General features: G+C 42.5%; 1 protein-coding gene across 2 annotated transcripts in view; it reads right to left on the bottom strand.

Annotated features, from left to right (window-relative positions):
* Positions 1 to 694: 694 nt before the first annotated feature.
* The window catches only part of cacng2b (calcium channel, voltage-dependent, gamma subunit 2b), a 68,834-nt gene continuing 55,797 nt past the window's right edge, over positions 695 to 13,731 (bottom strand). For both annotated transcript variants that reach the window (XM_086294915.1, XM_086294916.1), the window contains 2 exons: positions 5,042 to 5,182; positions 695 to 1,529 (listed from right to left, as the gene is read on the bottom strand). In XM_086294915.1, the coding sequence (XP_086151041.1) occupies positions 997 to 1,529; positions 5,042 to 5,182 (674 nt within the window). In that variant the 3' untranslated portion in view covers positions 695 to 996. The remainder of the gene's footprint in view (positions 1,530 to 5,041; positions 5,183 to 13,731) is intronic.

Raw genomic sequence — 13,731 nt, 5'->3', positions numbered from 1 at the left:
TGAACAAAGAAGGCTGCCAGGGTTTTGGCGGAAGGCCAAACGATTTTGTTGTTGTTGTAAAAGAATGTGATAATGTATCTAACGCTAACCAATACGAGTTTATCAAGTAGGCTGAAGCCTTTGCCCGTCAAATGAGCCAGTCACAATGAATCCTCCGCCTTGGTTTAGTTTCCATGACGACTCGGTTTAGTTTCATTGTAGGTTACGTTGTTTCTTTCTTTTTTTTCTTTTTTCTTGATATTTTTTGCTTCAGGGAAGTCGAGTCATGATTTATTAACATATATGTTCATATATTTATATATAATCAATACATATATTAACTTATGTGTTTTTTCTTGGTTTTTTTCTTTTTTTTGCGGCCTGAAATGCTCCCTGCTAAAATCCCGTACCGCAATGGTTCACAGTATTAATGCGAATAAAGAATGAAATCAAGAAGATACAGTAACTAAAGAAAGGAGTAGGGTTTATAAGGGAATTTAGGGTGCGTGTGTTGGGGGGGAGGGGCTTGTGGTATGGTAGTGCGAGGGTTGGTTCATAGGCAGGGCTGTGGGGCCTTTCAATCAGACTGAGGAAGAGTAAAAAATATAAAGTTCGCCTATAAATGGGCAGTTTGGCCCAGCCCACCACTCCACAGTTCCACAGCCCCGAGACAACCACCAACCACCCCAACCCAGCATCATGAATGCCCCCCATCCCCACTCATCTTTCCCCGACCTTCCCCTCAACTCTTTACAAACATGTTCAAAACTTGTTAAACAATGGTTCATGGGAAAATCATGCATGTTTCTTTTTTTTATGCAATTTTACTCCATTTCCTTTCTATTAAACAGAAACTGTGATTATCTGAGGCGCTGTGGAGCTCTCAGAACTTCTCCTCTGTTGCCTACCCCTTGCTCCTCAGTCTTTTGGAGCCCTCTTTCTCTTTCTGTTTCCTTAAGCCACAATCTGTCTTTCCCCCCAGAGTTCCTCTGATTTCTCTTAATGTCTGTGTCATTTTCATACAGGTGTGGTGCGCCGATTGGCGGTGTTGCTATGGCCACCTGAGTCTTTCAGGTCCTTCTGGATGCAGTTGTGGACCTGCAGGAAGTTGTGGTCCCTCTCCGTGGAGTTATAGGTGGCTGTCGGAGTGCCTGTTTGGCCTTTGGGGAGCGTGTACATGGACAGCTCAGTGGAGGGCAGCGTCCCAAAGGCCTTCAGGCCCACTGGCGATGCCTCGCGAGAGTGCGAGGGATCTGTAGAACGAGACGAAGAGCGCGAGCGGCGTCGATAACGGTAGCGGTAGCTTGGGATGCGTGTGATGGCTGCCCCTTGGAGGTAGTCGGCGGCTCGTGCCCCCACACGCAGCTCCCGATGTCGGTCGATGAACATGTGCACAGCCAGCACACCCACCATTTCAGCCATGATGAAGGAGAGGGCGCCAAAGTAGAAGGACCAGCCGTAGGAGTAGCTGTTCTTCTTGGAGTCACTCTTGGAAGGATCCCCAGCATTGGCTGATATGTACACAATGATTCCTATAATGTTGCTCAGGCCTGGGTAAAGAAATGAGGGATGGAGATTAGCTCAAGAGCTAAAATGCAGCCAATCGTAGACAAAGCCACACGTTAAGCACACATTAACCTCAGTATAATGAAATATTCACAGGCGTAACAATATGACCACCACCCTAATATTGTGTTGATCCCCCTTTTGCTGCCAAAACAGTCCTGACCCATTGAGGCATGGACTCCACTAGACCCCTGAAGGTGTGCTGTGGTGTCTGGCACTAAGGTGTTAGCAACAGATCCTTTAAGTCCTATAAGTTTTAAGGTTGAGCCTCCATGGATGGAACTTGTTTGTCCAGCACATCCATTCAATTCAGAACCTCAAACTTACTGTTGTGCTCCTCAAACAACATCGAATACTGTTTCCATGAAAGTGTGTACATGATCTGAAAATGTTGCCCAAAGCATCACACTGCCTCCGCCCACTTGGCTTCTTCTCATAATGCACTTTAAAGACAAAATGTTCCCTTACTCCCTAATATATCCTACCCACTAACAGCTGCCATGATGAAGAAATAAGCATCATAATTCACTTCACATGTCAGTGGTCATAATGTTATGTCGGTGTATGCAAAGTAAATATGCAAAAACATATATGTTATAAAATCAGGTCAAATTAAGATCATCATATGTCATATTTATATTTTCCTCTTAATAATCTTACCTTCCTCCACACTTTTCACTGTCTGCTCAGACTGACTACATTTTTGTAACTTTTCTCTGTAAGAAGGGCAGCAAGTACTGTATTTAGGACAGCTGGTACCAGCAGCAGCTGAATCGAGTTCAGCATGTACAGTAGGGTCCACAAGTTTTTTGGACTACGCAGCTTTTGTAGTTTTGCCTCTGTACACCACCACTGGGGATTTCAAATCTAACAGTCGACATGTGATTGAAGTGCAGACGTGCAGCTTTAATTTTAGTGGTTTAACAAAAAGGATCACATTAACTGTTTAGGAACTACATTCATTTTTATTCATAGCCCCTATTTTCAGACGTACAAAAGTAATTTGGCAAACCCAAGTGTAGGTCTTTAATACCGAACATTTTCCCTGAGGGGAAAATCAAATCTCTGAAAGCTTAAAATGACTTATTATGATTTGTCATTATTTTGACACATAGTAGTGTTTCACTGAAAGTATAATGATTCAATAGGAAGTCACAGGGCCTAGAATGACATTTATGATTATTATAAGAAACCAACCTTTTCATATTTAATTGAGGCTTTTATGTTGAATTTGTTTACATTTCAACTGCTATTGTTATCCACCAGGAAAGTGGCCAAATAGCTGTCCTTCACATCTGATGGCTGAAGTGGCTGATGAATGAGCATGTCAGTGAACCATAAATATGCCTCAAATAAATTAGTAAATTATCAATGTGCAATGTGCATCTATGCGCAACAGCATTAATATGAGTAGAATCAGTGATACTTGAAAGAAAGCATATTCCCAAAAGTGCAGGATTTTTTTTCCAAACTGGGGCAGGTTCACTTTTATTTCTTATGTCTTATTTGAATGTTTTCATCTGTGCCTTTGTATTTTACCCTCCTCTTTCTCCCCCCAGCCTCCAATGAGCTTCAACTCACATCCTTTGTCAGGCTCTCTGTTATCTCCCTTTCTGTATTTTCAACATCATACAAGAGGATTCTGGGTGTGTGTGGCCAGAAATAGACACAGACATGGACAGACAGCCAGAGAGACAAAAAAGACGAATACAAAGCTAAACGGTGAAAACAGTTCTGCACAAAGACATAGAGCAGCAGTCCGAGGTGTGAGGACTTTGTAGGCCTGATTGAGATGGATCAGAGAAAAAGTATCAGGGACACCTTATTTTTAGAGTGTAATCCCAGTGGCCTCCTCTTAGCCTAGCAACAGGGTGAGAGAGTCAGACGCAGACAGTGAGAAAGAGAGAGAGAGACAGAACTGCATCTCTCACTTCTGACTTGGAGGGGAACTAGTTATCTAGTGCAGCACAGTAGGCCATGGCCTAGAACCATGCACAGCCACACACACATACACAATCAGAAAAATTCTGTGGCAAAATGGCAACTTGCACTATCTTTGTCTTGTGTCGGATGTGGTGCTGTATAACGCAGTGCAACTGGACTCTAGAGCAGTGCAGACATGTTCTCTGGAGTGACGAATCACACTTCTCCGTCTGGCATTCTGATAGACGAGCATGGGTTTGGCGGTTGTCAGGAGAACGGTGCTTATCTGACTGTATTGTGCCAACTGCAAAGTTTGTTGGAGGGGGGATTATGGTGTTGGGAGTTGGGCTCTGTCCCTTAGTTCCAATGAAAGGAACTCTTAATGCTTCAGCATATCAGGACATTTTGGACAATTTCATGCTGCCAACTTCATGGGAACAGTTTGAGGATGGCTCCTTTCTGTTCTAATATGACTGCACATCAGTGCACAAAGCAAGGTCCAAGAATAAGCACATTTGGTGTGGAAGAACTTGAATGACCTGACCTCAACCCGATAGAACACCTTTGGGGTGATTTAGAGCTTAGACTGTGAGCTAGGGCTTCTTTTCCCACACCAATGTCTGACCTCACAAATGTGCTTCTGGAAGAATTATCAAAAATTCCCATAAACACTCCTAAACCTTGTGGAAAGTTTTCCCAGAAGAGCTGAAGCTGTTATTGCTGCAAAGGGTCAACATCATATTAAACCCTATGAATTTAGAATGGGATGTTACCCAAGTTTAGATGTGCGAACAAATACTTTTGGCCATATATATAAATATGGACATGGTCAAGTTCACACTTAAGTGTTTCAGATCATTAAACAAATTTAAACAGAAGTTTCAAAATGAATGTGTTTATTATTAAGAGGAAAAAATCCAAACCTACTTGGTCCTGTGTGAAAAAGTCATTGCCCCCTAAACCTAATAACTTGTTGGTCCACTCTAAGCAGCAGCAACTGCAATCAAGCATTTGTGATCACTGGCAATGAATCTTTTACAGCCCTGTGGAGGAATTACGGCCCACTCATCTTTGAAGAATCGTTGTAATTCAGCCATTGGAGGGTTTCTGAGCATGAACCACCTTTTTAAGATCATGCCACAGCATCTCAATCTGATTCAGGTAAGGGCAAGGCCACTCCTAATCTTCCTATTGTTTTTCTTAAGCCATTGAGAGATGGACTAGCCAGTGTGTTTTCACTTTCAATCACTTTCCTAGTAGTAAAGTAAATCATACCACTGTATAATCTATATATCTATTATTTTTCACAGTGGTAACATAAAATCATCAAGTCTAACAGAAACCTTTCTTAATATTTGCTTAATATGCTCCCCTTCCCTTTTCTCCCAGTATATCAGTATAGTTTTTAACTTACGCTGGCTCTTTGGTCAGCTTCATTTTCATCTGCCTCTTCATACATCCACAAAGATTTTACCTCCTCTAACTTGCTTCCTCTTAATGTTTACCTCCATCTCCTCACCCACTTTGACTGTTATATCTCTAAGTCTGCCTGTTTTCCTATTTCCCTTAATACCTGCAGAGACGAAGAGGATGCCGGCGCTGAGGATGATGTTATGCCGTGACTTGTAGAACTCGCTTGCGGCGATGCACAGCCCCCCCATGAAGAGCAGGATCACACTCAGGATGGGGAAGATACTGGAGGCTCGTACAGCACCTGCACACATGCATCAAGGCAAAAAATAGTTACCATAATTGTCATCGGTGGACACGCTGACATTAGTTCCTTGTATGGCACGAGATATGAGCAAATACAAATCTTTTAACCAGAAGCTAACAAAGTATGAACGGTTTCAGAGAAATAGCTGCTTTCATGCTTTGCTTTTGGACTATTAAACCTCAAACAATGATCATCAGTAACAGAAATTTCCCATTTGTGAAGGTAATCTGAATTTCTTCAGTCTCTTTCAGTAGCAATGCTGCACTTGACAGCACAACAGGAAATACTTTTAACAACTTAAACACCTTTTTTATGTAATAAAAACTTCTTCTAGGTCTCGTGTTCTTCAGTGACTTTTTCTAAACACTTCTACACCCAGGTTGCAAGACAGGGACTTCCAGTGTGGAAGGGGTTAAGCACCATATCTGCTATCATCCTGTGAAAATTGAAAACAATTATGCTTAAAGCGGTGTACAACATTTGCTTGCACAAATTTTCAGCAGTAGGCCAAATTACCACTTTGGAGCGCCTCGGTACAACTAATCCTTGATATGATCCTAAAGAGGGATCTTTTATTGCCCTGTATATAATATTATTGTTATTACTTTGTTTAACTTCCTTGCCACTTTTCCTCCTTTTCTATCTGTATCAGATCCTCCAATGGGCATCGTGTCTGTCTCCCTCCATGAAACCCCTCGTCATCCCTTTATCGCCCCATCTCTCTGTATGTGTCTGTCCTCATCATCTGTCTGTTTGCCATCTGCGTTGCTGATTTCCTGATCGGCCTCAGGGTTGTCATGGCATTGCTGTGGTCATGGAGCCGGTTTCTGAGGAGACCAGTGTCACGATTCTGAAATTTTGATTGTATTTCAGCAAGCTCATTCAGGTTATTTCCTTTTCCCTTGCAGAAAGTGTGCCAATATTCTAAGCTCTGGTTTTCAATGAATCTAGCATTAAAATCCAGATGTGCAAGACTCTGTGAAGCAAAGACTATTCTTATGCTTCTTGTGAAACTACTAACAAAAGTGTTTATTGTAAACAGCTGCAATTTTGCAGACCTTTGACCTGACTTTACATCCTATGTCTCTCGAAATTATGGTCACAAAGCAAAGGCAAAACAATGCTGGCTGTAATAAACCAGAGTTTGCCGCCATTGCTTTGCTCAAAGGTCCTTAAAATGAACAAAGAGCAGGTCTTGTCCCTGGTATTGTTTCTAATGTCAGTAGCTCCCATATTGGTTTTCTTTTCCCTCCCTCATTTGGTTTTTAATCCTGCATTTCTCTCTCCCTCCAACTCTCTATTGCAGCTGCTCTCTGACCGTTTCATCCACTGAAGCAGATCAAATATTAAGGTGACCTCAGAGTTGGAACTGCACCAAGATTCCCCTCCTCCTCTTCCTCCTACTCTTCTCCCTCCTATTTGTTTTAACCCCATCACCTCTTCTTCATGTGCTGTCAGTGCAAATCGTCTTCAAGGTGGAAATCCTTCATAACAGGTGCACACTGTACGTACACAAAGACACACACATATTCAAAGAATAGGCAAAGTTGCCTTCTGTCACATTCACTCACAGTCATGTAAACATGACTTCAGAGGATGTTACACTGAGTTGCACTTCTGGAGAATCAGTCCAGCATTAACTACTACTAACTACTACTACTACTAACTACTGCCTGCCCAAGACCCCAGTCACACAGGCCTAGAGACAGGTGGTTGCTAGGGAACAAAATGAGTATTCCCTGACTGGTTGTGAGTGGTTGCTGGGTGTCACTCTGAAATCAATTGCTAAAGCTCCAGTCTTGCAGGTCAACAGATCGGTGACCTGCTGGTAATGACCGGTTACTAGGGAAAAATATATATTCTCCAACCAGTTGGCAAGTGGTTGCTGGAGGTTGCTGATAGTCATTAGTAGAAATTTGTCAAAGAAGTATACAATTCTGCACTGATAATTTTAACAGCTTTGGTCACTAGGACATTGCCACAACTGCAACTATGTTTCTGTAGACACAAACAACTATTCGATAAGTGACAATGCAACTTTAAAAACGCAAGAAACAGAGAATTTTTGCCTTCAAAGTAAAAACTGTGCCTCTAAAAGAGTTAGGCTGTGTTTGCAAACGAGTTGGCATCTTCCATGCAAATATGGGCGCCTGCAGCAATCTCTTAGCAGCACTCAGCGGCAACCAGCAACCTCCACCAAACATTTGCCAACTGATTTGACAATATGGATTTTTCCATAGTGAATGGATGCTGCTAGGGAGTTGCCAACTAGTCACTAAGGGTTACGGCTGTGTCACAGTAATCTTTACAGTGACAACATGAGTAATACCTATACCACACACACGATTTTGCTTTTGCTGTGAGGACACTTGTTGGCACAATGCGTTCCCTTAGCTCCTCGGTCACCGATAGAGGGACCAGACCACAGTCCGGATTCTGACATAGACCTATTGCTAAATTTTGACAGACTGTTTCTATTTCACTCTGCACAACTTTTCTCATCTTTACAGTAGAGTTTTTTAATCTGTTCAGCCTTTTCTTTGTCTTTACAGGAGTCAGTATATGTACAAATCATTCAGAGCACGTGTGAAAACAGACTACTGCAAGAAGCTGAGATGCAGAAGTCCAAAGACAGAAGAACCCACTACTAAAGAAAAACAACAAGCAGCAGAGATTTGTTTGGGCCAAGGATCACAAGAAATGGACATTAGACCAGTGGAAATCTGTGCTATGGTGAGTCCATATTTGAGATCTTTGGCTCCACCCGCCGTGAATGGATGGCCTCTACATGCATGGTTCCCACTGTGAAGCATGGAGGGGGAGGTGTGTTGATGTGGGGGTGCTTTGCTGGTGACAGTGTTGGGGATTTATTCAAAACTGTACCAGCATGGCCACCACAGCATCCTGCACCAAAATGCCATCTGGTTCGAGTGTATTACTTATTTGCTTTGAAAAAATGGTACATGCTGATTCCAGATCTTTCTGTAGCTTACCACAAGTGGTCCTCGGCTTTTGGAAAAGTCTTCTGATAATTCTTTTCACTCATGTGACTAAAATCTTTCAGAGAGCACCTGGAACGTTCTGTAGTTTAGAAATTCTTCTGCAACCAATGCCATCAGTATGTTTTACAACAATAAGGTTGTAAAGGTCTTGAGAGAGCTCACTGGTTTTACCCGTCATGACATGAGACACCTTTTTATAGGCCCTCAGATGGGACTGAACCAGCTGATATTAATTTGGTCTAAGTGTCACGGTGTACAAGGTGGATTCACGCGCTGGACTCCGGGGATTGATGCACACAAGAGAATTTATTAGTGAACAATGTCCAATGAGTGTATATACAAAAGGTGAGAGGGGCAGGGCTCCGGGGGAAATCCAGGTGAACACTCTTGTCTCTCTCCAAACAATCCAAACACGAATCCACTCGAACACTCGTCACTCAGGGAACACCAGGAAAAACAGTCCAGAGGGTGAAATTCTCACAACAATCCAGCGAAGAACAGCCGTTGCTTCCTGGCTTAAATGCCATCCACACTGATGAGGCACGGGTGTTTCCTCCTCCGAGGGCGTGGGCCAAGGGCGTGAACCCATAATGAGTTCCGCCCTGGCGCGAGAGAGAGAGAGAGAGAGAGAGAGAGAGAGAACTAGAGAGATAGAGAGAAACAGCTGATCAGCGACCAGCTGAACCTCCAGGATTGATTTCTAATTATTGCGAGATTTCAGGTGGTGTCATGACTTTCCGTGCCTGCTTGTTCAATACTTTTTCTGTTTGTCATTTCTCATTATTAAAATAAAAGGCTGCACTTTGTTATCAGATTGGCATTTTGCTAAGCTACTACGCAGCTACGTTAGCTAGCACTATCAAACCTGTCAGGTTTGGCATTGTTGCATACAACATACTTTACAATGACATAAGTGGTTATGTAAATTCTGACACAATGGATTCAGAGAGAAGTATGACATGCTTAAATAAACTTCTTGGTTTTACCCGGTGAGCAAAATATGACAACACTCTGACAACATTTTTACATTTTCCAGTTGACTTGATTGAAAGTAGAAAAGATTTTTTTTGTATTTTACCACTATGGCCGATTTCATGTTAATTTGTGCCATAAAAAAGTGAATAACCAGAATCGAGAGAGAAAGAGAGCGAGAGCAGGAGTGGGTTTCATAGATAAGGAAGAAAAGAAACAAAGTTGCAGTAAGCATGCTGTGGCACTGCAGGATTTTTTTAACACACACTGCATGTATAATTATAGGATTCAATGAGAATAAAGGGCTAAATAGGGAAAGGAAAAGAAAAAGAAATAAAGAGAAGAAAGAGAGGGAAAAGAAGAGAAGAGAGGAGAAGTGCAAAGACTGCAGGCTTTCACTTCTCTGTGAAGCTGCTTTGCCTCCAGCGATCCCTCTCCCTCTGTTTCCCTCCCTGCACCTACACTTTAAGCAGAAGGCAGGGAGTTAAAAAAGGAGAATTTTTAAATGCGCTGGCCTCCAGGCGCACCCTGCCACCAAGCACATCATGGCACAGAGACAGACAGAGAGAGCTGAATTGAGAGTGAATGAGTTTTAGTGTCAGCAGTGTGAGGAGACATATTCAGTATGGTTTAGTTTCTTTGTTAAACAAGCAAACTTTTTCCCACCTGTTGTGATTTGATCTATCTCGAGGCCACCGTTTCTTATCAAAGTACGCCAAACACTAAAAGTCAGACAGAGCATTACAAAATCCAACTTTCCAGAAATATCTCCCGTATTTGTTGCACAGAGTATTGTTGTACCAAAATGAATTCATCAATTTTATTATACAGTGTTCCAAAAATTAAAGGAAATTTCCCAGAGGTCTTCAATTGGATTTAGGTAATGTAAGCGTGGAGCCCAGTCAAGTCCTTTGACCAACGTTACAGGCAATGTTACAGACAGCGCAACTTTCTTCGTGACTTCTTTAGACTCTTTTACGTCTGGCACATGTGCTCACGGTGTACCTGCTCTCATCTGTGAAATGCACAGGGTGCCAGTGGTCATTAACCTGCTTCCAAACGTCTCAAAACCCTTTCCATAGAGGCAGCACACTGCAACCGACAAGAACAAAGGATTTGAACACTACAGAGCACCTCCAGAAGTCTCATCATATGGACATGTTATGGCTGAGGAATACAACAGATATTTACTGAAGACAATCAGAAAGCAAATTAAAAATACCAATGAGCAATTTGTTTTCACTGGCTTCCATGTGAGAACAATTGCAGCTGACATTACAGTTTGTGCGTGCCACTGGTGAGGGGATCAACACCTTATTATCTGCACATCTCAGCCTATTTATCTATACCCCCTTATACATGCCGAAGGAGTTCGTGGCTGTCTTAGCTCATAATTGGACGAGAGGCAGTGTACACCCTGAACAGAGCACCTGTGTGCTAATTATCAGCATGAAATTGGTTCGTAATATTGTTTCTACATTCCCCCATTGGACCGTGCAACACTATTGGTTTAGTGGTTCGAAATTAGAAGAGAGTAAGGCTTTGCATTATTGCTGCACATGGAGAAACAATCATTCAGAGGAGGAAGCAGAGAATGGCGATGATCATACTATTGCTGTTGATGCTCCTATACTACACATCAGTCCAGCAGTTGTCAGCTGTGTGACATTTCATCTCACTAAATGTGCCAAAAGCTGCATAATATAAGACTTTTTCTCCAGTTTGGATTTCTCATTTCCAGAATCTGTGCATATGAGCAAAGTTAAGCAACACTTTGAGACATTAGGTCATTCCTACATCCACACCAGCACAATATGTACTGAGGACTATAATTCAGATGGAATACACAATCAGATGGCAGAGCACTCACACAGACATACACACAAACCAACACATTCGCCTCGCTGCTTTCAAACAGCTTTTCTTTTTCTTTCTATGTATTACACTTTCATCTTCCATTCATTTCCCCAATTGCTTGGCTGGTTCTGCTGCAGTGGTGTGTGTGTGTTTGTGTGTGTTTGTGTGTGCGTGTGTTTGTGTGTGTGTGTCTCTGGCTGACTTATGGTTTCATTAGCTGCAGCAGAGGAGAGCCTTGTAATTGTGGCTGAATTATAGAGATGGGGGTGGACACCACCATGGGAGCTCCTTGGGTTCACACACACACACCTACACACACACACATAGCTGTGTTATGTGTGTACACATAATCTACAGTTACAGTACAGTTGAACCCCCCCCCCCCCCCCCCACACACACACACACCCCAATTACTTTCTCTCTCTCTCTCTTTCTCTCTCTCTCTCTCTCACACACACACACACATTAGCTCAGCAAGCTACAAAGTGAACACACTCATCGATCAGCCCACCACCTACTCACTCGCTCATTCTCCAAAGTGGGGTGTTTCCCATACACACTGTACACTAACCATGCTGGAACAATCTGCTCACTCTTTCTGTCTCCCATACACACACACACACACACACACACACACACACACACACACACAACTTCGCCCACGTGGGAGAGCCCAGCAGCAAAGAACATGTGGTAGTGGGAACTCAGCAAAACAGCTTCAGGGGAATAACTATCTGTGTGTGTGTGTGTGTGTGTGTGTGTGTGTAGGTGTGCGCGCGCGCGCGTGTGTGTGTGCGTCCATGCAGGGCTGATGAACGAATCATTTTTGGGAAACAAACTGCATTTATTTAAATGGAGGAAGAAGAACAGAATAATGAAAATAAACGCCACCCTGCAGATGTGTGTTTGCACGTGCCTGTGTGAGTGGGAGCACGTGTTTGTGTGTGTGTGTGTGCTACACGCACAGGGGGAGCTTGCACAGCCTGCCAGTCATTATCATGCCGTATTACTCATGTAAATCGTGATATGCCTCCATGTCACAACTCGACCGCCAAAAATAGCTGCAGTGACATCGGTGGGCCTGATGACATCATCAGTGGGTGACGTCACATGTCTCCTAGCATACCGATTCAAAGTATTAGCATTATGTATACGCATTCAACATTCTAATTATAGGAGCTAGAAGGGTTTTCAGTGCAAATCAGGACTCTGAGGGTGTGCGCCCTCTGTACCGAATTTTAGACCTGACTAGTGAGGACATCTATTCAAAGTCATTATATTTTGCCTTATCCTCACTTGTTCACCTGGCTTTTTATGCTTTAAAAATTTGTTAAAGGTCATAAGTGTAAAATAACTATATATATATTACCTTAAATACTCTATTTTACAGAATTTAGCTCCGCCTCACCCAGCACATCAATGTATTAAAGTGAGCTACATCCCAACATGAGTGCTTTTTTGTATATGACACATTTTTCTAATCAACAGTTTTACTTACAGTATTAATTAATAGCAATAATATATAGTTTCTCCTCATAATGTATACTCTAAAATTTGAATTGTTAGGTGCGTTGGGAGGTTTGTGGTGTAGGACTTACAGACTGCAGTTCGGCATGGATGGCTAGAGGGCGTGAGTGAAATCAGTTGAGCTGAGTGTGTTAGAGTAAGAGCCAATGTGTTTTCAGTTAGCCAAAATACTAATCTTGGTAACAGCACCTACTATACTGAGCCCAGCTGCTGAAGACGATGTCTTATATCTTTCAGTTTAACTCATTTTGTCCACTACAGAGGATATAATGAAGAGGCTATTTTAGATTTTCTGTTTGTGATGCTAACTTTTGATGTAAATGGTTTTATTGATCCAGTTGAACAGCTTACATCATATTTTACAAAATAAATTGTACAGTTAGCTGACTGAATTCAGAATAATTCAGCTTATATTTATGTAGCGCCAAATCACGGCAACCGTCACCTCAAGGTGTTTTATATTGTAAGGTAAAGACCCTGAATTAATTTAGCTACGTGAACACCACTGCTCTAATAGTGTTAGCTAGCTGGCATTACCTGTTTTTCTGAGGCAGCTGCAGAATAGCTACTCTGAAACCGACTGCTATGAACGTTGTTGTTATTATTGAGAACAAAATCTGCTGGCAGCACCTTGTAAAGTGTATTGTTTTTGACAAAGCCAGTCATTGCCCAGGTCTCATTAGTTTAATATATACTGGTAGGAAGTAGAGATGGACCGATCCGATATTACGTATCGGTCCGATACTGACCTAAATTACTGGATCGGATATCGGAGAAAAATAAAAAATGTAATCCGATCCATTAAATATCACGAAAGCACCTCACAAAACTTGCAACACGCCGTAACTCACCTCAGGTTAGCACGTCGGAGCAGTATGCATCACGTGATAGAGCGGCTGTGGCATGCGGGACCTGTCGGTGGTCTGGATAGCATTTGGAGCTTCGCTAGCAACCCGGCATTTCATCTCCGACAAAGTTATCCCGAGAGAAGTAAAGCAAGTGTGTAAGTCCATCTCTGAATGTTTGTAAAGCATTCCTGCGTTAAGCTTAACAAACGATATATGGAGCGACTGCCTCTCCTGCTGCTACTTCAATCATGAAACTGCTTAACGATCAGCTGATCGGCTTTTCTGTCGCTAGTCCGTGTCTCTAGTTTGCTTTTGGCCCACTTTGCACCAGAAAGAGGAA

Source organism: Aulonocara sp. 'chitande type north' Nkhata Bay, linkage group LG6 (genome assembly GCF_057382095.1).
Source record: "Aulonocara sp. 'chitande type north' Nkhata Bay isolate Kocher_YH1m ecotype deep benthic linkage group LG6, A_spYH_male_GT1.1, whole genome shotgun sequence".
Lineage (NCBI taxonomy): Eukaryota > Metazoa > Chordata > Actinopteri > Cichliformes > Cichlidae > Aulonocara > Aulonocara sp. 'chitande type north' Nkhata Bay.
The sequence above is the reverse complement of the archived record's forward strand: the minus strand, read 5'-3'. Positions and strand labels throughout refer to the sequence as shown.